This window comes from Mastomys coucha, unplaced genomic scaffold (assembly GCF_008632895.1).
Source record: "Mastomys coucha isolate ucsf_1 unplaced genomic scaffold, UCSF_Mcou_1 pScaffold23, whole genome shotgun sequence".
In the NCBI taxonomy this organism is placed as follows: Eukaryota; Metazoa; Chordata; class Mammalia; order Rodentia; family Muridae; genus Mastomys; species Mastomys coucha.
This window is the reverse complement of record NW_022196906.1, coordinates 69,490,152-69,513,955: the sequence shown is the minus strand read 5'-3', so window position 1 is coordinate 69,513,955 and position 23,804 is coordinate 69,490,152. Positions and strand designations below refer to the sequence as shown.

General features: G+C 49.9%; 1 protein-coding gene and 1 long non-coding RNA gene across 4 annotated transcripts in view; both read right to left on the bottom strand.

Moving 5' to 3' along the window:
* Positions 1 to 10,004, bottom strand: part of Onecut1 (one cut homeobox 1) — a 31,696-nt gene extending 21,692 nt beyond the window's left edge. For all 3 annotated transcript variants that reach the window (XM_031344647.1, XM_031344648.1, XM_031344646.1), the window contains exon 1: positions 8,454 to 10,004. In XM_031344647.1, the coding sequence (XP_031200507.1) occupies positions 8,454 to 9,558 (1,105 nt within the window). In that variant the 5' untranslated portion in view covers positions 9,559 to 10,004. The remainder of the gene's footprint in view (positions 1 to 8,453) is intronic.
* Positions 10,005 to 19,797: 9,793 nt separating this feature from the next.
* On the bottom strand, positions 19,798 to 23,575 carry LOC116073002. The gene is made up of 3 exons (XR_004111627.1): positions 23,157 to 23,575; positions 22,904 to 22,983; positions 19,798 to 21,312 (listed from the first exon to the last, which is right to left on the bottom strand). It is a non-coding gene; the product is annotated as an uncharacterized LOC116073002 (long non-coding RNA).
* Between the last annotated feature and the right edge of the window lie 229 nt (positions 23,576 to 23,804).

Sequence of the window (23,804 nt, the reverse complement as noted above, 5' to 3'; positions counted from 1 at the left end):
GGACTGCTCAGTGACAGGCAGTGAGTCTATGTGAGAAGTGGCTCCCACAGCTGACAGGGGAAGTGCTGGTTTATGTTGACCTTGGGAATTCTCTGCTTCCCCACTCCCGCTTAGCTGACTTGCTTTCTCTACTCCAATTTAAAATATTCTTTAAGATGTTTCTCCAGGGTTGGAGCTGGGGCTAAGTTGGGTTGTGTTTTGCCTCAAATGATTGAACACTCCAGATTTGATCCCCAGCATTACATAAACTCGGCATGGTGGCACACCCCAGAACTCAGAAGATGGGGGTAGGGGGATCAGAAGTTCAAGGTCATCCTTGGTTACAAAGTGAGTTCAAGACTAGTCTGGAATACATAAGACCCTGTGGGTTTTTTTTTTTTTTTGAATGTTTACATTTAACAATGACTTTGGTTTGATAATAAAAGCCTTCTGTGTGCCACCCCTCTTTCAATTCGAGGATAAAGCTTACCAGGTTTTTATTACTTTGGGGTGAAGGCTTGAACACCTAGTGATCGTGCCCAAGGATGCTGACTATATTGTACTGAGTTACTTCCTATTCAAGTTTTCCTCCTGGCAGTCATTTTAATCAGCACTTCTCCTATTTAATGAGCTTGTAGTGCCATTACATAATCACCCAGCTCACCAGATTAATGATGAAAAGAGGAACTGATTTTTCCAGCTGCATCATTTGAAGTAAACGTTAACTTTCTTTCTGAGTCCTTCCTCTAACAGCATTAGCGTGACAAATATGTCTTTCTCTAGCATAAGTAATTAGAATTTAATCACTTTAACTGCATCTTAATTACCCCAAATGAATTGAAAGGACATTTAATAGCAAAGATTAAATTGCCTTAATGAACGATTTTTGTGACTCCATCAATATTGGAATCACGGTAGCAGCTCCTGACCCACTCGTCAAGGCGCCTGCGGTAAGGGCCACTGCCACTAGGTGGCGTGCTTCACACGCTTGTATATTTAACACCCCACCTCCAATTCTGTTAAAGAAGGCAAGAGGAAAAGACAAATGAAAAACATATAGTTGGCTGTGTTCTTCTGACAAACTCTCTTTGAGACCATGAAATCATCATCAGATGTTAAAAGAAAGGAATGATTTCAGAAACTGCCCGTTCTCTTTCCTCCTCGAAGAAAGAGGGGTGGCAGGCACGTGGGTATGTGACAGAAATCGAGTTGCTCTTGAACAATCACCAACATACAAGCAGAGCTTTTTGTCAATTTGCTCTCCCTGTGAGTGAGTGTGTATGTGTATGTGTGTGCACATACAGAGTCCTAAATTTGAGGTAGCAAACAAGTTTTGGAAGAACAGAGCCAAAGGCATATAAGAACATCAGCCTTGGAAGCACGGGTGGCCTTGGGCCTTTGGGCCTTCCTCCAGGCATGGGTCCCATAGGGCCAGGCTTACCGCAGAGCATATCTAATGAGACGGGCCTTGCCTATCGATAATTGTTTAAGTGAAAACGTGGATAGAGAGACATGGGCTTCACATCTGTTACCACTCTGGCTGCTTCTTTGGAGGGGGTCAATTAAAAGAAACCTTGCTTGTATATCTGAGAAGAAAGAATTGTTTCAAAAGCTTTCCTTGAAAGCCTCGGAGAAAATATTTACTCTAAAATTTCAAGAGCTTTATGATGTACAGACCTTGTTAAATGGATGCTTACGATAATGATATTCACATTCTGGGTGTATTGATTGTGATCTGGAACTGGCAGCAGAAGTTATTGGTGGAGGATATGTTTGGCCAGGACCTTTAAATTAGGGAAACTGAGTCCAGGGCATCAGTAAATTCCAGTGGAATGACTAGAGACAAATTATTTAATCCACTACAGAAAGTATCAGAGAAAGCCAGAGTAACTTCCATATAAGTTCCCAGACCTTCAGGCACATTAAGATCACCTGGGAGCCTGGGTCACACCCCATTCAATGAAATAGAAATATCTGGGGTTGCAGCCAGACATTAGTTGTTTAGGTCTTTAAGTGATTTCCACGTGTAGTAAGACTTACGAGCCATTGGCATAGACAGGGAGTATTAAATGGGAGTGCCCACCACAGCATGAAATAAATACACTGTGAGCAAACAACTTAAATTCTCTTCTTATTCATTGGTGTGACAAACCTGATGAATTGTCCCTCTGCTCAGCTGTTGTCATATTAAATCAACACATTAAATGAATAGAAAATGTTTTAGAAGCTATTTGTTCCATTGTAACATCTTTGAGAAGAAAGGTATGTAGATGATAGAACAGTGAGACTCTGATAAATACTTGTACGTGTGTATCAAATAGTCAGATTGTCACATGGCTGGCCTAGTCATCTGTCATTCATGAAGAACGTAAGCTTTATCAGAGTGAATATATTTGTTGTTGTTGTTGTTTTTTAAACTAAAAACCTGTAAGATGGGTGTTATAGGAATGTATGATTATATACCAAACTCATTTACATTAGAAATAAGATGTTCCTTCTTATTGGACTATGAGGCTGATTTTTCTATGTGGAAATAACATGTCTCTCTTCTGAGGGTACACACTCATTCAAATGTCAACACAAAGAAAGTGATCGGTGATGCATATAGGCTGAGTTTTTATATATTAGAAATGGATTCTATAACAAGCATAGCTTCAAGAAATCCTCTTTCTGTAGCTACCCCAAGTTAGGGGACATCCATTTTATCAAAGTGTGGAAATCTTAGTATTTAAATAGGCTCTGAAATGAAACTGGTTATTTCACTTTCGAGTCACTGGGGTTGAGTTATAAAAATGAACATGTGTTTAAATACTCTATTATATTCAGTTTACCAAGAACACTGAGCATTACCACTTCAAGGACATGTCCACCACTAACTATGGACGCTGAGGAGTGAGACACCTGGGAACCTCCTTCTAAATTACCCACAGCCGTTAGAGTTGAATATTTCCTTTTCTTTACAAGAAAACCGAGAATGGATTTTACCGGTATACTCTGTAAGAACTGTTGCTTGAGAGAACTTTGGGGACCAGCGTGTTTGATTAGCTGAATTTGCCATGGATGTGGAAGATGACGACATCAAACAGCTAGTGTAACAACCTCCTTAAAGACCTCGTAGATTAGAGATGACTATAGATTTTCCCCAGCACGGATCAAAGGGACTGAATTGAACGTTTTAGCTTAATGATCCAACTCCTGTCACACCCACCGGGACGCAAATTCCGATTTTATATGCTGGTGTGCAAGGGCCATGCCACGTAGGAACAAACCAATCAACACCTGATTTTTGACGACGGTTTTGATCTTTTCGACGACCCGACAGGGCCAGTGTTTATTCCAGGAGGGGCCTCCCGCTCTCACAAACTTCAGAATATTCGCTATTAATGTTTCTTTGCTACAGCATGGGATCCTGTAGCGTCTTAGCTGCTCTTTAGGGACAGAGTCCAGGATTAGGCTACATGGCGGCGGGGCTCTGTCCAGGGTCCTGACTCTGGACCAGGGTTCCATGCCTGCAGGCTCTGACAGCCCTTTCACTCACCCCTCGGGAGAGAAAAACAAAGGCTTCTAAGCTTAAGGCCTGGGGGGTGCCCTCTGACTCACTCAGGCCAGTTTGCTGAGAAGCAAGCAAAACAAAGGAACTGTTAATCTGTGCAGACTATTCTGGTCCCAGCCTCCGACTTCAGACCGCCAGGGTCATCTCTGCAATTATCGCTCCTTTCAGGTAAAATGTCAGCGTAATTCGGGCAGGGAATCAAAAAACATTTACTTTTCTGGGTAGGTTACAATTAGGGGTTGCGTAGCTTAGAATTCGGGCTGTAATTGGTAGGGAAGGAATCCTGTTTCCCTCGATGGAGCTTTTCTTAGCCATCCTCTTCCTCCTCCACATCCTCTTCCTATCAAAACACGGCTTAGAAAATCTTAAGACAAGGATGCCCTAAAAACAAAGCCTCGGCCAGCCCAACGTCTATCTCCTGTCCCCTCGCCAGGCGGCCACTAGGGGTCGTGAGCAGCGTCCTCGGCTCAGCTACTCCAGTTGCAGCAAATCAAACCTGGGTTCGGAAGTCTGGGAGCAAAGCCAGTTTCATCTCTGCCTCTGCCCGACTCGCAGAGGGCAGAAGGCTTCGAAGATGGTCACGTTATAGGTTTTGGATGGCTTTGCTGCTACGACGTAGCCGTATTACCGGCTATATCCTCTGTGTCCGTAGCGGCTGGGTCACTACACCACAGTCACCAGGTCTAAGCAGGCTTAGCCCGCTACAAAAACTACAATCGCTAATTATCACCACAGGCACACTCAAACTCCTGCATTTCCTCTCCTCATGGGATGTGGGTTCACCAACAAAAAACACACAAAGCCAACTATTATCCCACCGAGGGGATAGAGTCTGTGAGAAAAGATGCCTTTCAGAGCCTTCTGGTGACTGTCCCAAGTCCCTTTGACTTCATATCTGGTATGTGTGTGTGTGTGTGTATGTGTGTGTGTTCCAGCTACCCCAGTTCACCCCACCATTCATCCCTGGAGGGTTTGGGACTCTCGGCTGCCTTCTGATAACGGGTTATCCTTTAGCCTCTCTGGGAGAAAGCCATTTCAGGCCTTGACCCCAGCCTCCAAGGCGGACACGGTCGGTCGCGCCCTGCGGGCCCTTTGTTCAAGCTGCAGCGGGCTAGTAGCAGCTGCACCACGGGAGAGCCACTGCTCTGGGCGCCAGGAAATCGGTGTGGTGGCACCGCCTTCTTTTCTCACTCTGTAACCCAGGGGCCCTTCCAGCCCTGGCATCTCTTGTGCCCAGTCCTGACCTCTCTCTCTCCACCCAGAATTCTTCAGAGGTTGAACAAATGCTGTTCCTAAGACCCAGCCTAGCATTCCTGCCTGGCTGGCGCTGTAGGGGCAGCACCGGACACTTGAAATGTCACCGGTCGGGATAAACATTAACACAAAAGCAAATGGACGTGTGCAGAGCCAGTTATCATTCAACCAGGCCGCAAGGCCACTCACTGCAAACACAGCCCAGGTTGGGTTGGGCAAGACTTTCTCAGGGCCACTTCCAGGTAGGAACACTCGCTCCCCACCCCCTTCCCACCCACCCCCATCCGCCCTCGGCATAGATCTTCCTCTAGCACAGGGGAGTAAATACCCGACCGCGAGGGGGCGAAGTCCCGGGTGCTGCAGGGCAGGCCATCTTCGCGCAGGGCTCTGGAGGTCTCCTTACCTCCAGCAGGATCCACTTGCTCAGCACACAGCCTTGCCTGGGCTGAGGACCTGAGCAGTCACCACCTCCTGGGTGCACAGTGCTATAGTCACATTCACTGGTGGGTGTCTCTTGCAGTCTCTTTCCGTGCTGCCAGTTCCCGCCTAGGGCTCCCCCCCCCCAAGCCTTCTGGAATATTTAATTGGAGGCTAATCTCCTCCTGTCTTGATAGACGCCCACGTCAGAGGCGGGGCACCCAGCTTAGTTTCCCCACCCCACTCGGGACCAGAAGCGGCGTGCGCTTGGGTCACGCTGCGTTTTAATGAGCAGCGGCAAGCATTACGTTGAGGCAACATATATTGATTTTTAAAAGGTAGTTAATTTGGTGAGAATTTCCTCCAGCCTTTCACCAGCGCTTGTAATTTATACACCAGAAAGCGCCTCCCCAAACATACTGCCACGTGTAGAAGATTTTGACTCTCCAAACAAGCGACAGAGGAACAGGAAGGAGCACAAGGAAGAGAGGCAAGCAGAGGACCTCTTTCCCACTAAAGAGTAAAGGAACTCAGCAGAGGCTTATAAAGGGGTTGGGAAGAGATGCTGATTTACTCTCTGGTGGAAACAGCTAACAAAGCTGGCTGGTCCTGTCGAGTAAGTACTAAGTTCCTGCAGTTGCCACACCGAAGCATCAGGCCACCAGGCGCATCAGGCCTCAGGCCGGTCAGTCCTAGGCTCCATCACTGAGGCCTGCTAATCACCATTTCAAGGATCAGAAACCGACTTCTCTTAAGAAAGAAAGAAATCAATGAGCAGGGCTGGGTTTTCTTTAGTGGCTCCAAAATAGGCTGTGGACTTTCGTGGAGAATGGGATGGTTCCGTGCTCCTTTCGTGAGCATCCTCCTCCCTCCCCCTGCAGACTGGGACCCAATCCTTCTCATTCTTTTATGTTAAAGAGACCAAAAACAAAAGAAAGAAAGAAATGAAATGAAATGAAAAAGGAGGTGCTCTCCTGTGTCTCAGGACATCCAGTGTCCTCTGGTTTTATGTCCACTGCAGCCTCCCATTTTCCACACATTCTAGGAAAGGGCCACATGCCTGGAGCCAAGAATAACAGAGCTAGCCATCTGGACTTAGGTGTGTAAATAGCCCTATGATGACCTTCTAGGTCCCATGAGAACTTGCTCAGCACCCAACTCAGCACCCAACTCTGGTGCACAGGCTCTAGAACTTGGTCTTCGTTCACGGGGCTCCCTGGCACCAAGCAGCCCTTCCCACCCCCAAATTCCTGTCTCAGTTTTCCTATCTGGAGGCCAGAGGGCCTTTGCACAGGATAGATAGGTTAGGGTTCCAGGACCAAGCAACCATCTCGGTACAGGACCTATCCTATCAGTCTGTCCTTCCCGGGTGTGACAGAGACTATGTGGGATGTCACTGATGTCTCGAGTGTCTTCACCAAGTAGTGGGATGTGACTGTTTTGAGGGAGTAGCTTTTCATCCACACGTCTGGGCCCCACAGTGGCTAGTCTCAAAGTACTACCTTGCCTGGAAGGTCTGGAGCAATGGCTTCAAGAAGGTGTAGTGGAAGGTTCTGAAGAAGAAGGGAGGGTAGCAAGGCCAGCTGCCGGCAGGGGCCCTGGAGCCCACATTACATAGATTACTACATAATGGAGCTGGGCTTAAGGGTGACATTCCGTCAGCCCAGGTCCCCTGTCTGAGGTGAGGCCTCACCAGATTCCTGGGATCACCAACCCGAGCCTGCCTTGAGAACTTTAGAGCAAAGGGCTTAGCTATGCTAGAAATTTTGGGCGGTCAGAGGCTGAAGCAGTGTAGCATCCTTGACAGAAGGAAGGCCTCTAGGGCCCAGATGCGGTGGGGTGCGGGTGGGTGGGAAACGCTAGGGTAGCCTCGTGGGCTAGAGTCTGAGGCTAGTCCGCAGGCACCTACCTCTCCCCAGCTTCTCATTGGCAGGCACAGGGTGGGGGAAGGGGGGAGGTTGGCCTCATGCTTTGATTTGAGTCTGTGAAACGGCTCAGTGCCCTCGGCTCAGAGCGGATTGACTGTCTTTCATTCTCTAGGGACGAATTAATGGAGAACGATCAGTTAATTAACAAACCCTCATTCCAGCGTTTACCTTTCTCTTCACCAAGACTCAGACCTGGGCGCAAGGCTCAGATGTGTGTGTGTGTGGCTTGAGGCTGAGGGCTTTGGGAGGTGGTGGGAGGACGTGGATACTGGAGTCAATCAAGGCGACAACCTCCGCCCAGGTCTCGCGGACACAGTCCGCCCCTAGACTGCCCTCTTCTTGCGTCTTCAAGGGTCGCCTAGTGTGCCTGGTTCCCCGGTGCAGTTCCAGCTGAGCTCAGCTGTCCACTAGGTCTCTTAGCCCACTACAGGAGCCAGGCCTGGTGCCTGCACTTGGCAACTGAGACTTTCAGTACCCCCACCCCCCACTCCCGAAGCTCCCAAATCAAATAGCCTGCTAGGGGGGATTTTGAACTGAGAGACAGGGTTGCTGATTCGAAAGCCATTTGCACGTTCTCACCTAGTAGCAGCACAGAGACTTAGATGAAAAAAAAAAAAAACAACAAAAAACAAAAAAACAAGAAACCACGACGACGGCGCAAAAGCTAGTTGTCAGCCTAGGTTCAACCGGGAGTTTCCTGGGATCTGGTCACTGTCCGCCTCTGTCCCTTTCCTTTCTCAGCGCATGTGTGGTAACCCCTCCAAAGCAGCCCGCCATGCACTGACCGCCTGTAGGTTTGGAATCTGTGTACACACCCTATTGAAGTGCGGTTCTCCTTACGCGCGGCGCCAATGAAACTGGCCAAGAGTGGGTCACCGCAGGCCAGCTCAGCCAAATATTGACTGGCAGCTTGAGCAGCGCCTGCCCCGCGCGGATATGTGCCTTGAGCAACGGTAGCTAGTTCTCGGCATGCTTCGTCCCTTTCTAAACCCTCTGGTGTTCCGCTGAGAACCATACGCCCAGTGTTCCGCCAGGTTCCGAGAGAGTCTCTCTGCCTGCTGCTCAAAACCTTGCAGCTCCGTCCCCAAGCACAAACGCAACCCCGAAGTCGCGAAGGCCGCCTTGTTCGGTCTTCGAAGCCTCTCTTAGCCCAATGCGCGGAGCCCTTGGAGGAGGAGGAGGTTGGCTACCTGAGCTGGCTCTTCCAGGTCTAGAGACCTCTCTTGAAGAAAGGGGAGGCGGAGCGGGACGAAGCGCGCACAGCCTTTCTCATTCCCTCCCACCGTCAGTCCCTTATCTCGCCCACGCGCCCATCGGCTCACCTGCTAAGCGGAGCGCGGACATGCGCTGGAACTCCGGCTCCTGTAGCCACTTCCACATCCTCCGGAAGGTCTCCCGACCCGACTTGAGTTTGCTCCAGGGCTTGGGGTTTCGCAGCAGGTCCGAAAGGGTCCCCTGGGAACGGCAGAGCACCCTCTGCGCGAAGATGGCCTGTGGGATGCTGTAACGTTTGAGCTCGGTGGTGATACGCTGCGCCACCTCTTTGGTATTGATCTCTTCCATCTGCCCTGAATTACTTCCATTGCTGACCTGCGCGCCGGTCACCGAAGGGTTGGGCTCCCGGGCTGTGCCCAGGAGCTGTCCGTGGCCCTGGGCATTCAGGTGGGCATGGGGATGGTGCGGAGGAAGGCCGTTGATGGGTACCATGCCGGCCGAGGTGGGCGTGAGGTGCTGTTCCCCGTGGCGACCGAGCATGGCAGGGTGATGGGCTTCAAAGCCGTTTGGGGTGAGCATCTTGTCAGTGGGCATAGCCGCGCCGGGATGAGCATAGTGGGGAAGTCCTTGCTGGGAGTTGTGAATGCTGCCCAGACCGGAGCCAGAGAGGGGCGAGAGGCTCTGGCCCATGCCAGCCACGTCCTTGTGGTAGGGGGTATAGAGGTTATTCATAGAGGCCAGCCCGCGCTCATCCCGCATAAGTGTGAAACTACCGCTCACGTTGCCCGCCAGGCGCTGGTGGTGGTGTGGGTGGTGGTGGTGATGGTGGTGGTGATGATGGTGAGGGAACTTGTCGGACACGGTGGAGATGGGCGGCAGCGGCTGCAGAGGGGTTAAGGTAGTGTAGGTGGTGGGCATGCTCATACCTGGGGGAGTTTCACAGGCCATGGTCATGGTGGGGTGCAGGGGGCCAGCCAAGCTGTGCTCAGGGGCGCGGTGGTGGTGGTGGTAATCGCTGCCTCCGCTGCCGCCGTCCAGCAGGGACGCCATGCCCATGGAACGCGGGTGCGCGGGAGGCAGGTGGCTGCCGCGGTGCCCCACGGAGCTGCGCGCGTGAGGGCTGCCGCCCAGCAGGTCAGCAGGGGCGGGCACCGGCTCATGGCTCACCCCGTGCAGCTCGCCGATCGCCTCCATGGTCAGCTGTGCGTTCATCGTGATGCGGGCGAGCGGGCTGCAACATCGATGTGGCCGGGCAGAGGCGGCGAGGGGCGCACGGAGTCCAGTCTTCACATCGGCTGCCTGCGACTGTGGCCTTTCTTCCTCTCACTGTGGGGATCTGTGTCTCTCGCTCTCCCTGTGTGTGTGTGTCTTGCCTTCTCTCTTGCTCCCACCTTTCCCCTCTGCCTTTTTTTTTTTTAAATATTAATTTTCAAAAAGGATCCGTGCTGTTGGGAGAGCGCGGTACCCCCTAGCCCGCCCAGTCCCGGCCCCCTCTCGCCCCTCTCCTTCTTAGAATCCTGCCGCCCCCGGCTCCCTTGACGCGGCCCGTGCGCCTGCCGCGGCTGCTGCCTGCCTGTGCCGCCCGCCAGCTCGAGCCATGGCTCGGTTACTGTTGCCGACTGTGGCTGCGATTCGGTAGCCGCCGCCGCCGCCGCTGCCCGCCCTCACGCCCGCTGGGCGCAGCGCGCATGCGCGCCTCCAGGCCCCGCCCCCTCGGTCCCAGCGCTCCGTGACGTCCCAGCACAAATGAACCTAGGAGGGGTGGCTGGGGAGGGGAGAGGGGGTTGTTGTGGGGTGGTGGGACGACCGAGCTTTCTCAGTGGCGCCGAATGGCCCTGGATCGGTGAGCACGTGCACGGGACCCGCGCAGAGCGCGACCTGGAGCCGCCGCCACCGTCCTCGGAGACTTGCTACCTCCCGGTCTTCCTCACTTCCTCCCTCTCTCTTCCCAGCCCGACTTTCTTGCCTGGTTTCTGTCACCGTGGGCCAGCTAGGTTAGAGGACCAGAGCCCCTGGGTCTGAGTTGCTGGTTCCATGTGCAGGTTACCTGCGGGGAGCTGGAGACTATGCCGTGGCCTTCGCCCGCTCGCCCATTGGGCTTTATTCCCTGGAGGGTCGCTGGAGGCCAGCTCATTCCCTGTCCTTAAGTGATTGTCCTACGGGGACTTGGGACGTGTATAACCTGAAGGCCTAGGTCGGCGTGGACGCTGTAGAACTGACATCTATGATCCTCCCAAGTACCTCTCGAACCCCCTTTCCCCATCAGAGCCTGGGGCAGAGGAGCACTCGGGGATCAGTGCTCACTGAGGAGCGCTCAGATCGAGGCCACACCTCACTGTCCCAGACCTCAGAGAAGGTCTCTCACTTTGCTCCCAATTAAGGCGGCTCTCCCACTTTGGTTAACTCTGCTTGGGGGATACTGAGAGAGACAGGAGAGAGGGCCTAGTTAGCATGGACGGGGGCGGGGAGGCTGGTCTTTTAGTTACTCCATAGCCTTTCTAGAAAAGAACCTAGAGGCTGCAGCTTGGAAGAGGTACCCCACGCAGGCAGAGTGCACGCTGCTGAGCGGGTCTCCGAGAGGCTTGGACTGCAGGGACGCTTTCCTTTTCTTGGCGTCCCTGCAAGAAGCCTCCAGATTTGAAAATCAATTCAGCTTTGGGCATAATTGTGCCCCTGTCACAGTCACGCTCCAATCCAGAATTGAACCCGGGCCTTCAGCCTGGTGGGGACGCGTGGGGAGGCCCCCAGTGTGGGACACACACCCGGCCGCCACATGCCGCGGCTTTCTTTTATTTACAAAAGAAAGAAAGAAAAAAGTCCGTAACAAAAGGCAGAGCCTTGTCTGCTTAGGTGCTTTTATCCCTTGGAGAAAGGACAGATGTGCCCATTGTCAGGCCCTTGGCAGTTACGGCCGGGTCAGCGCCGAGCCTCAGCCTGGGGCTAGCGGTGTTCACAATAAGGATAGCCTCAGAGCGGGCTTTCAGGGCCCAGCTAGTGAACAAAGTGTCTGAGGCCTGCTCTGCGCCAAACATAGAACCCACCGCCTGCGTTTGCTTATAACAGTTTTCAGAGAGAGCCTAGGATTGAGTCGTGGTGGTGGGCTCTATAAGAAAAATTTGGTCTGGTCAACCCAGGGGCCGAAATCTCATCAGTTAAGGTACAAACGGGCTCTTCTCTTAGTCCAAGTGCCTGCCTCTAACAGCACAAGAACTACAGTCAAGGTCAGTGGGTACAGTAAGACTTGCTAGAAGGCTAATTCTGCTGGGTCTGAACATCAGAAATGGCTCCATCCTACCCAAATAACTCCTGTGGATCCTACTTTAAGGCAGATTGGTGGGTGATCATTTTAGGAATCTGAACCCCCTCCCCCCAGGAAAAGGTCATTGGGTGGGGGAGGGGGATATATTGGCTAAAACCAAAATAATGCTAATTTAATTTATTTATCATCATTCCAGACACATTCAAGCACAAAATATTTTCTAGAAACCAAACCTTTCTTTCCTTTCTCTTCTTTTCTTTTCTCTTCTCTTCTCTTCTTTTCTTTTTTCTTTCTTGAACTCTTTTCCAGGAGCATAGAGTGTTTGCATCTCTTGTAAGACTGAAGGATGGATTGAAACAATCTCAGCTCAACTGTTTCTGCCACCATATTTTAATCCCATTGAAATGATTGATTTGCCCTTATGGCCATCTCCTCTTGAAGGACTGTTCCTTCAAAAAATGAAAGAAATTAGTACACACATCATTCATGGTGCTACTGTCCTCCAGTTAATTAGAGACTTGATCCTGGAGGTCCTCCTTCATGTTGACTCATAGCTGAGGCCCTAGAGCCCATGGGAAGAGGGGTGGGACCATGGAGCTCAATTCTGCCAAAAGGGACTCTGTCCAAAGGGACTTTGTCTAAACTATGTCTTCTTTCGGCTTCGGTTCCCAAAGGAGAAAAGAAGTTGAGGGAGGATCTTTTGGCCTTGCTCACCTCAGTGTTTGACATCACCCCCATCCCCAACAATCTCAGACTTGGTTTGGTTTACAAATCTCCCTCTCACTCCTCCTCTTCCTCCTCCTCCTCCTCCTCCTCCTCCTCCTCCTCCTCCTCCTCCTCCTTTTTCTCCTCCTCCTTTTCTCTTTTACACCCCCCCTTTTTTGAAGCTTTGTTTTCTTGTAGTTGCTGATTAAGAAGCAAGGTGTTCTTCATTTTCTGTATGGTGGGTGGAAAGGGCATTTTTTTTTCCTCTGGCCTCTGAGAGAACTGAAGTTACCTGCTGTTATCTGCTCTTCTTCTCAGAGTGCCTACCACAAAGCTTGCACCCCCCAGATCTCTCTCTCTCTCTCTCTCTCTCTCTCTCTCTCTCTCTCTCTCCTCTTTCCTGTAGCCTATAGCACTTGCCTCTCTTATAAGACCAAAGGATGGATTGAAGTAATCCTAAGGGAAGAGAGAATTAGAGTCTATAGAAGAATTCCTTGAAACTGGACAGTAAATGTGTGAAGCAGAGGGAAAGGGTTGTACTTAACTGCTTCAGTTCTAAGCAACTGAAGGAGAATCAAAGAAGAGCAATGTAAAAGTTATCAAAATACAAGTTTAAAAATACAGGGGTTAAAGGCTCAACTAGATCCTTGTTGTAGGATTTTCATGATGGAACCCAACTTTTGTGCTACTGGGGCCTTGAGCTGGGCAAAGACTCTATCACTGATGTTTATTTTTGTAAATGTCTTAAGTGCCTGGGAGTGGGTAGGTACATGAAATCTGTCCTCTACTAGGTAGGCTACAGTTTGCAGGACAATGCCATCAGACTTGTGGAAAAGGCCGTTCTTGTAAATGCTGGCCACACATAGTTCTTTAAGAAAGGCCGGTGTGATTCAGAGTTAATGGCTTGGTTTTCTTTGTGAACAGTAAAGGTGTAACATATGGACCATTCAAAAGAAATGTTTCTATGCTCTTTGGGGCATCAGGTGTTCAGTCCCTATTTGGTGACTGCAGTCCTGGGTTTCAGAAAGTGTTCCTAACTAGAGCTTCAGGTAAGAGACCCTTGGCTACAGCATTTGAAGCCCTAACATTTCTGAAACTTGCAGAGTCTAGAATGAAACTCCCAGGGAGGGACATGCGGATGGCATCTGGCTACAGCAGAACCCTTGATAGAATGGGGTGAAAGATTTGCTTCTAAATGCTTCCTGCAGGGTTCTACTGTCCTGACTTTCCATTTCTGGAGAAGTTTATTCAGAAAATTGCTGTTGGCTTAGAATAGACAAGAATTACAGAAAGCAGTGGCCTGATGATTTATTATTGAAAACAATTAAAACAAGACATTAATTCCCAGTTCCATAGGATGTGGATGTGACTTCTCACTCTGGTGGAGGAAGTGGGAGCCAATGCTTCTAACACCCCCTTTCAAGCTTTGCCCTGTATTTATTGTCTATATAGTTTTTATTCGTCTGTTCAGCTACCCTCTTTCTTTCCTAAAAATTGTTTTGCGCATGAAAATGGTTTTAAACCATTTTCTTTTCGCACCATTTCTTTTGTCTCTTATCCCCCAAATCCTCGAAGAAGATGCCTTCCGAAGGGCGCTCGGATCCCTCCAACCCTACCTAACCCCACCCCTTCCAGGAACTGCTTGGAGAAGCCTCTTTGGTGGTCTGAAAACTGACCACTCAGTTACTTCGGTTACTTCCTGGGCAAGGAAGAAAACCGCTTGCTCTCCTGGGACCCTAGGTTAACTAGCAATGGATTCTTTCGGTTTGAAAACCTTTCTGGGGGTCGCCTACTTTGGCAAAGGCTCTGAGCCTTCAAGTCAAGAACATTGGAGGGGTGAGTGGGACTGAGGAAGAGGTGTCTGACACCTAGATGACAGGTGGGAAGGTTAGCCTGACTCCCAGGAAATTGGCCTTGTATGGTCTGATCTTCAGTGGGGGTTCTCTCTTTGTCATAATTTTATAGTAACGAGGGGGGGACCCTGCCCAAGATTGTGAGGAAGCAAATGGGGAGACGATGAGTTTTGCAGATTTGGGGTAGCAGTGAACACTCCTTTTCCAGTCCTTATCTTTTGGAAGTCTATGATGGATTAGCAGTGGCTTCCTGATGGTAGAGAGTGCCAAAGCTAGGAATTGGAAAGGAAGGGGTGAGAGTGAGGGGCCATGCGTTCGTTCACATCATTCAAAGCTACTCAAAGTAGGGGAAATTCAGAGGGGTGGACGGAAGGCCAAGTGTATTTAGAGATGTTCTCTAGTAAGATCTTCTTCTCCGACTTTTGAGATAATTAGAAAGCAGAAGTCACCAGCCACCGCCCATCCGCCCATCCGGGAGCCTCAGATGCGCAAGGCTAGGACCAGCCAACCTACCCCAAGTCGGGCCTGAGGCACGCCCTCTTGGCGAACTCTACTGTCGCCCGGCAACGCCGACGCAGGCCCAGAACAGCTGCACTTGGGAAGGAGGAAAACTCTTTAAACAAATCATTTTGGTGTCTAATCAATTAGTGTTTGCGCAGTCAAGTACCATAGATTTAACAGAATAATCGTTACTGCCCTTGTCTTTATTTGACCCTCAGACACCTAGAAGATTTAAAAATAAAACGCAAGGTGTTCTGAGCGCCTGCCCTGTTGCCTGCGCTTCCCTCCTCTGCCTGCTCCGTCTGGTTTTGCTTTTGCTTTCTGGAAGGGGGGAATTCATCTTCCTCTACTTTGCATACTTCATCTCCCGCACCCCGCTTTTGTCCTGGCCCGCCTTTCTGAAATCAGTCAGCCACATTATCGGTCTGTCCCTACCTTCGGTCCTGACCCAGAGACTCTTTGCGAAGCCCCTTTAGCCTGAGCGTCATCCGAGCGTAGGATTACGGAGTGGAGCAGAGTCCCCCTGCTCCACGCCAACCTCCAGACCTTGGCCCTCATGCGCCTTCAGAACCTGCCTAAGACAAAAGACTTTTTGTCCTTGACCTCTAGTTTCTATGGGGCTGGGGAAAGACCTTGGCCTGGGCGCTCTTTGGGGGCGAGGGGTCTTGCAGGTGGTAGGAGTTTTGCTCCGTAATGCAACCAGTTGCGCTCTTTCTCTCTCTCCCTCCCTCCCTTCTCTGTGTGTGTATGTATGTACGTACGTACCTATGTATGTATGTATGTATGTATGTATGTATGTATGTGTATATGGGATTAAGAGGAAAAGGAAGAGTAAGAAATCTTTGGTCCCATCGCATCTTCACCTGGCCATGAAGTAGGGCGTGTCGGTGTGACTGAAGAAGAGCCAACCCATCTGATGCAGGCAGGCTTCTCTGGACCTGGCCCGTCCCAAGGTCTATGAGTAGGTGTGTGTGTGTGTGGGGGGGGGTATGTGTGTGGCTGCAGGGTGGGTGGGTGCACTATTTTGCCACTGGAGTCCCCATGCCTGAGACGAGGTCTCAGACAACTGAAGAGAGGGTCATAGAGGTGGGACTGTGGCAATATGGGCATGCAGGTGAGAAACTTGGAAGACCCAAACAGCTGCATCCTTTTCCTCCCTTTAATACTAAGGGGAGTAGGGAAGATGGCAGTGAGGCAGATACACCCGGGGTTGAGGTTTGGTTAAATACTAAGCTGTAACCCTACTAGGAGAGGGTGGGAGCGAAGTGAAACTACAGCTGAATCTGCCCCATCTCCACCTTGTCACCTCCCCAAGCCCCAGTTCCAAATGCTCCAAATACTCCAGAGCATTTCCACCCCGTTGGAACCGCCTTGTGCCCTGGTTCCCAGCATCACCTGACGAACCTTCCTCTCAACAATAGATGATTATAATGTACTTGACTAATGCCCGCATTTTCCTGTTTAACATACATTAATCCAAGTAACAAAAAATCAATATTGCTAACAACACTGCAAACAAATCCTAGTCCATCTCACACAAAAACCTCCGCAGATTTTCAATCACTCCCATCATCTTCAATTGTGTTAATCTCTGAGGCTACTCATAGCTCCTGACTACTGTGAAAGTCAATCCTAACTTTTCAATAGCGGGGTCTCTAAAATTCCATTTCCCCAACCCTTTCATCGTGGGTACATATGTGGAGAGGCACGATGACCTTCTAAGCCCTAGTCACCTCTTTTCTGGGGCCATTTTAGGACCTCGAGTTCTCTTAAACCTGTCCCATTGGGCATCAGCAAATACCCTAAGGTCACCGGACAGTATTCTGGGTTTTGTTTTCTCTCCAGGACAAAACCTTATATGTGGCAGATTCCAGTATTTTCCCAGAGCAGGAGAGCCCACACTTCCGATCCTCTCACATTTTGTGTCTGTCCTAGCTCTCCTGAACCTAATGTTGGTTAGTGGTTCTTGTTGGGAGTTTATTGTAATTATTTTTAAAAACCGGTGTTTTCCACCTGGAAGAAACAAACTAGAGGGGCCGGCTAATGAAGGAACTTAGGTTTGCAAAACACCATAAATAATTCATTATTGTATTTCAAGGGGAAAAATAGCTTTCTTAAATCATCCCCATAATATAAATGGCAGACTTACAGTATGGTCCTGGTAAGTCTAAATTTTTAAAGGAGCAATATTCAAAGAGACATAGATGTCTGTATTAATTATTTATTCGCCAGTGCCTTCCTTCGTTTCTGACTTATTATTAATTAGGCGCCTCTAGTCTTTCACAGAGCGCTCCACTGAGCCGGTTGCAGCTTTAAATATGAATTAAAAGCAAATCCAAGCTACTGTAATGCGAAAATTATTCCGTGTCTTGCATGGCAGAGATGAATAGCTGCGTGGATCAATACCGTGAAACTCGGCTCCCAACGACAAGGTTATTGATAGTTCATAGTAATGACATTAATGATGGAAAAAGGGAACAACCACCCACCCGTCTTGGAAACTTTCTAGCCACTGAAACCCCCGCAATAAAAACGGGAAGAGGGCAGGAATTGGGCTTAAGTGTAAGAAGAAAATTATTTATGAAACCCGGATAAATGACTTCGGAACCTTGATGCATTTGAACCTAACTCTCTTGGCTTCTGGCGGCCCTGGCTCCAGCTGGGGAGACCGCGAAAACCCCAAGCCATGGAGGGCTGGGGGGCCGGGTAAGCTACAGCAGCCTCAGCCTCCGGTGTGCAGCCCCTCTGCCTGGTTCTCCGCTGGGAGAGCCCTCTTGAGGCGCCGACGGCAGAAGATTCTGGAAAAGGGTGGAAGGAGACCGGCTCGTCCAGGAGGGGACAGGAGGCCGCACCTCTGTGGCCAGGGCTTCGGCATAGGTTTTTTTCCTCGGATTGGCTTGGCACTGGTCCCCGAAGAGGGGGTCAAACGCTGCGGGCTCCTGGGGGCCCCAGGGCGTGCTGGACACTACGGTAATGCGCAGCTTACCCCGGCTCTAGGGATGGGAAAGCTGCTTGAGACCCCCCAGAAAGCCTAGGCTGCGCAGCCTTTGCATCCCACTGCACCCCACTTGCTAGGCGCCAGGTTAACGGGGCCTTGGTCTGATCTGTTCTGCGATGCTGCAGAACTCTAGGCATACAGAGCAGGCAGGCTCAGATCTTCACCCACATCCGGTCCTCTGCGGTCACTGAGGCTGCCAGCCCTGGCATCGACCCCTCTCCCTGTCCCTTAGCTGAGGCCAAAGCTAGGGAGAACGCGTGCAGCGGGGATACGAAAGGTTACAACCTGACCCTGAAGGGCTGCGAGAAAGGTCAGAGCCCAAGGGACTGTTGCAGGCCTGTGGTCCCCTCCCCCTCTCTGCAAGGCGCTCAGTCGCCCGGTCCCCTCCCCCAGCACGAGGACAGGCCTCTGAGGGCGGAGGTCGTGGTGACCCTGACAGCCACGCGAAGGGCTGCCTAGCCGTTGTGGGTCGCTGAGGGCAGGCAGGCCTGGCCGCGATTCTAGTGCGTCCTGGCTTAAGTGTTTTGGGTTACAGTGGGAAGTTGAGAATTTTGCTCTGGCTCGGAAAGGGACAAGGAGGACGTCCGGTGCTGGGGGAGTGGGCCGATCATAGTTTTTTTTTTTTTTTTCAGAAATAGGGATGATGCATTTTTGTCTATTTGGTCTCTTAATAGACTCTCCCTTCCTCCTCTTCCTTTCCCTGTTTCCTTTCCAACATCATCCTTCATTCTTCTCATCCCTATATCCTCTCTCCCAGTTTCTTCCGCGCCACCCTCCATCCTTCCCTCCTTTCTCTCTCCCCTACCTCCAATTTTGTATCTTGCCTCTAGCTTCCTTCACTCCTCTTCCTCTTCTGGGGCCGCTACCGGCTTCTGCACCCCTAGACGTTCAAAGGAAAAGGTGCCAGTTACTCTTGGCACCAACACCAAGGAATCCCTTCCCCCCTCTTTGAAGAAAAGAGCCCACCTGAACTTCAGTGGTCCCTTGCTCCTGCTCGACCCTCTTGAAGCATCTCAGCTAGATTTTTGCTACTGCTAAGATTCATCTGGCTGAAGCCCGGATTTGCCATCATTTGGGAAGAGTGTCTAGAGCCTCATAGCGTCATGCCGACTCCGGACATCAGCAAGACCTCTGCGTGCTTGTTTTCATTTTACTCTATTTTATTAATTAAAAGGGGGAAAATCGAAATGAATCTCAGAGGCTATAACCACTAAAATCACCAGCTGAGCCTTAGCTCTATTTCAGGACATAAGGGTGGCTATGTTGAAACCGGTCTCCGGATAGTTAGACCAAACCCAAACTTCCTGCTACGGAGAAAAAAAATCTCATTTGAAGTCCACTATGAAGTTTGTGTTTCAGAGTTGCAATACCCCCACCCCCACCCCCACCCCCGCCATTGGATCCACCGGCCCCATCCCCAAAGGGTAAATAGAGAATGAGTCTTTTCAGAAAGGAAACACAACAGACTGCAAAAGAAAAAAAAAATCACTTGATTCTGAAAAAAATCAATATCGAAATTAGATTTATTGTCTGCTTATGCGATTAAAAATGACAAAGTGTTGGCTTTTATTTTCATAAAAAGACAGAAGGCTGAACAAAATAATTTACTATTGAGTTCTTTTTGTTTCATTTGCCTGGCAACACCCTGAGGGGCCTAAGGCAGTTGGGAAGTGCAGTACCTCAGTCAGGAGCATCCTGAGGGAGAGGCGAGGACACCTTAACTCAGGACCTGGTTGGTGTTGTGCATGCCAGGGGAAGAAATTTCCCAGTCTCCAGTTTGAAGAGACTGAATCCAGCTAAGTTCTCAGGTATGCTATGCTCCCAAGGAATACTGGATGACCCTCACATGACCTCAACTCCAGGTCTTAAGTCTTGTCTCCCAAGGTAACTTTTAGGTCAGGATGACCTACTTTGCTTTCTCTGGACTCCACAACCCCAGACCTCAGCCAGCCACCCTTATAGATATGAAGGACTGCTTGAAGTTACCTTTCTCTTGTTCTCCATAGTGGTTTGTTTGTTTGCTTTGGCTTTCAGAGTTTGTGCTGGAATCAGCAAAATGTTTGTTTGTTTTTCCATATCAACCATATATATATATATATATATATATATATATATATATATATATATATATGGAATATACTTGGGGAAATATAAATATGCTACATCTGAGATGCTATGATTACATCAACAGCTGGGTTTGGGGGTTTTGTTTGTTTTTAAATCTACATGAAAACCACAAAAGAGCCCACAATGTGTCTTCCTCCAGACTCCCAACATCTTCAATGTAAGTGTCAGGATTCACGGCAGTTTCTCCACGTTTCCTGTACTCCATGTTGGGCATGCTGTCTTGCAGTGCCCACTCCTACATTTTTACTGCCTGGTTCTGGAACAACATGGCTTCTTGACTATGGTTTCACACACATTTAGCGGTATCATTAGAAAAACAAACAAACAAACAAACAAAAAACCAAATACTACCTATCCAGACCCCTTAGCATCCTTAAATGCACCTTTAGGTCTGGAGTCAGGTGGCACATGCTGGGATTCATTTAGAAAATCGTTAATTGCTTCTTTTTATGTTCTTGTTGCTGCTCTGGAAACCGGCCTAGAAGGCTTAGCTGCCAGTACTTGTAGAAATGAAATGAAACCCCAGCTAGCCATCTCTTCCACGTACTCTCTAGGTGTCATGGCTGAAGGAGAAGGCTATGGATTGCTTGCTCCTTGGAAATCTGACAGGTTCTGTGGCTCGACTCACTTAGACTTGCTCTCTTTTGAGTCGAGGTGACTTTCTCCCAGATGGAGGCAGTGAGGAGGTGAGGTGTAGGTCCCTTACCAGGCCAGGAGGGAGATGGGCAGGTACCCTTTGGCAGGCCAAGTACTTGGGATCTCCAGCATCTGCTCCTTGCAACAGGCATGCAAAATCCTCGACTGGCTTCCTGAGGAACTCACCTGGCCTTTCTCACTGCCCTCTTCTCCAGCCTCATTTTGGGACTAACTCTCTCCAGCAACCTGGAGCTGTGAGTTCCAGAATCAAAAGTCAGATAATGCACAGGCTGTGCACAGGCTCCTTCACGTGGTTGGACACTATAGCTGTGGCTCCTGTCATGGAGGCTGAATGCCCACTGCCAACCAGACTCAGCTCTCAGAGTGCCTTCTCCGCTGCTCTAGCAGCTCTGTAATGCCCTAGAGTCTTGAAGGAGTGGGGGTGGGCATGTTGAAATTTAGGACATGATATTCATGTCGCAGAATCAAAAAGGTCTGGTTTAATATTTCTTCAAGTATTTCCTGCCTTGGTTTAGCTTTGATCAAAAGCCTGAGGAGCAGTCTTTTCATTGTCTCATCTTCTCCCTCAGCCTGGCTAGAGCTGGAAAGGACTTGCCAAATGAATATCCAGCCTTCCAAGTAAGCAAATATGTTCCAAAGGGGCCGACCTTTTGCCTGAATTGGAGCAAGGCAGGCAGAGTAAAAAGCAGGTTTCTATGCAAGCCCACGTGGCTCCAGTCTCCATCAATTCTTGCTGGTCAGGGCTGGGTTTACTTGTTTCGAGCCTTAGCTCTGAGCCCAGAGCAGTTAAAATTCTCTCTCCGACGAAAGCCATGGTCAATAGAATTCTGGGTATCAAATGAGCAATAATTTGCTGTGGCTACATGCTGGATAATGAAAGATGTTAGTGGGATCAATAAAAAAATGAAAACACTTTTACTTACATCTTGAGTTACAGTTTTAGGAGAGGGAAAGAAGCAACCAGCCCAACGTTACTTCAGAGTCTTGTAAGTCTGTCCCCAGAGCCAAGAGGCTTCCTCACCATATGACTGGCCCTTCCTGACCCCCGGGGCTTCTACTTTCTCCTGTGCTGACAGGAGAGTAGACTATTTGCATTAAATTAACTCCACAGGAACCAGTAATAACTTAACTGCCAGCGCTTTTTCTCCCCCAAAGGCAGAGATAAAATTAAAATAGTTTCCCGCCAGAACTAAAGGTCCCCTAATTGGTTCTAGTTTGCTGAAAATGTATGCAAGTGTCTCAGAATGCATCTGCCTTTCGATGGCCTCTGAGTGCACACTTGCCCAAGATGGCTCTAGGCAGGCCTCTGGTCTTCGGTTAGACATTCAAGGGTATTTAATTCTTTTGGCTTCGTTTTGTTTTGTGAGTAAAGTCTAGAAAGTTCAGTTTTCAAACCTGCTTCTCCCACAGATATTATTGCTCGCATCTTTTCCCCATAGTTCTATTTGCCTTGTCCTGAATTGTAGCAATATGCTTTCAATTTATGTTGGATTTATTTGTCCCAACGTGTCTGCTTTACTCGCTATTCGACCTCAAACACACTTGGACTGTTTTGGTTGCTAGAGAATAGGTTATGAAAAGAGCAGAGAAACAGTCTATGTTTTTCAAAGATACCAAAACAAACAAACAAACAAACAAAAAGATAAAATTACTCCGTGCGTTCTGCAAAAAGCAACCACCAGGAAGAAACTACCTGCCTGCGCCCAGCACTGAAGTAGTATGAGAGGAATATTTGAAAAACGTGTTTAGCTGTCTGCAGGTTTAAATGACCTACGTTTTTCCCAGTACTTAAAACAAAAACAAAAACAAAAACAAAAACAAAAACAAAAACAAACCAATCAGAACACAAATTTAGCCACCACTGAAGAGAATGAGATAGTTATACCACGACATTTAGATTCTCAAGGTCAGTGGCCGTGATTGTCTTTAAAAGGGTTGGGTAAGATTCCAAGGGGCAAGGGAGTAACCCTAAGCGATGTAGAAACGTCAACTAGACGTGTGTGTGTGTGTGTGGGGGAGGAGGAAGAACAGACAGATTCCAGTTGCGGGGTGCTGCGCGAAGGCGTGGATCCCGCCCGTTCCGTTTGCACAAAACGCACAAAGCAGGTGCGCGGGGCCGCGGCGCGCCGCTCCGGAGAAGAACGGCGCGCAAAGCTCAGCCGCGCGCTTGCGTGCCCGCCACCCGCGTTTACACCCCGCTCCGAGGCCAGCTCTCCGCTCTCATTTGCTGCTTTAAACTCGCGGGGAGGACCTGTTACCCACGGTGGCGGGCAGGAGGGCTGGGAGGGGGGCTCCCCCTTTCCGCTTCCCGGGCGTGACGCGGGCTCTGCCCTCCGCCCCCGGCTCCCACGCTGTACGCGTGGCCACGAGCTCAGTCGAGGACCCGCGTGGCACACCTGGCCCCGCTGACTCCCCCTTCTCGGTCCCCGGCCGAGTGGACCTGAGAGGCTGGCTTACCGCGAAGGGCGAGTCCGGGCGCATTATCGGATTTCACCGCAGGTTGCTTCTGACAGGCGAGGAGCTTTCAGCTTTGCCTCCTAGGAGCAAGGGAAACTCGGGTCAATTTGCATAATTTCAAATGAGGCATAATTTCAAATGAGACATGAGGAAACGAAGAGCTTAATTTTAAGTCCTCAATCCCTACCCTCCCGCATATATCACCCCTCGTTCTCCCGGTGCATAAAAAGTAAGCACCGCGCGTCGCAGGTACCTTTCTTTGCGTTGGTTTTAAAACCCGGGACGCAGCCGCCGCCACTTGCTGCAAAGCCCAGAGCCCCGGGTTCTCTGAGGCCTGAGGATTCCTGCAAGGTCGCTGGGGATAGAGAAGCGGGCCAGAGAGCCCACGGGCTTCCCCTCAGCACCTAGGGTCTGAGTCCCACTCAGAACCCCAAATCTCCCGCACTTCTTCGGTTCCAGCTTTGAGTCTGGGGAAAGATCAATTCCCTCCCTCGCGCGCAGGCAGGGCTAGCAGGCACACACTCGTCTGTAGCCGTAAACAAACAGCTAATTCAGGAACCGGAGAGCGGGGGAGAAGCCGGGAGAAAAAGAGGTGACCCAGAACCCCAGCGCTGGTCTCGGCTTGCACGGCGACGAGCCTCTCCTTTAGCTCAGGCCAGCCGCGCATTTGGGGACGCAACTTGCATTTGAATAGCTGCCTGCGCTTGTTATGGACCCGAGAAAGCTCTGAAAGGGAATCACTATGCAAATTGTCCCAGTTACAATCGAAAGGTTCGATCTCCCGGAGCCGCCTGACGGAAGTTGATGTCAGCTATCTGTGCATTAGGTTGGCGTTACCGCCTTCGCCGGCCTGCTCGCCACCCCCGCTCGCGCCTGCCGGGAGGATTTTTTTTTTTTTTTT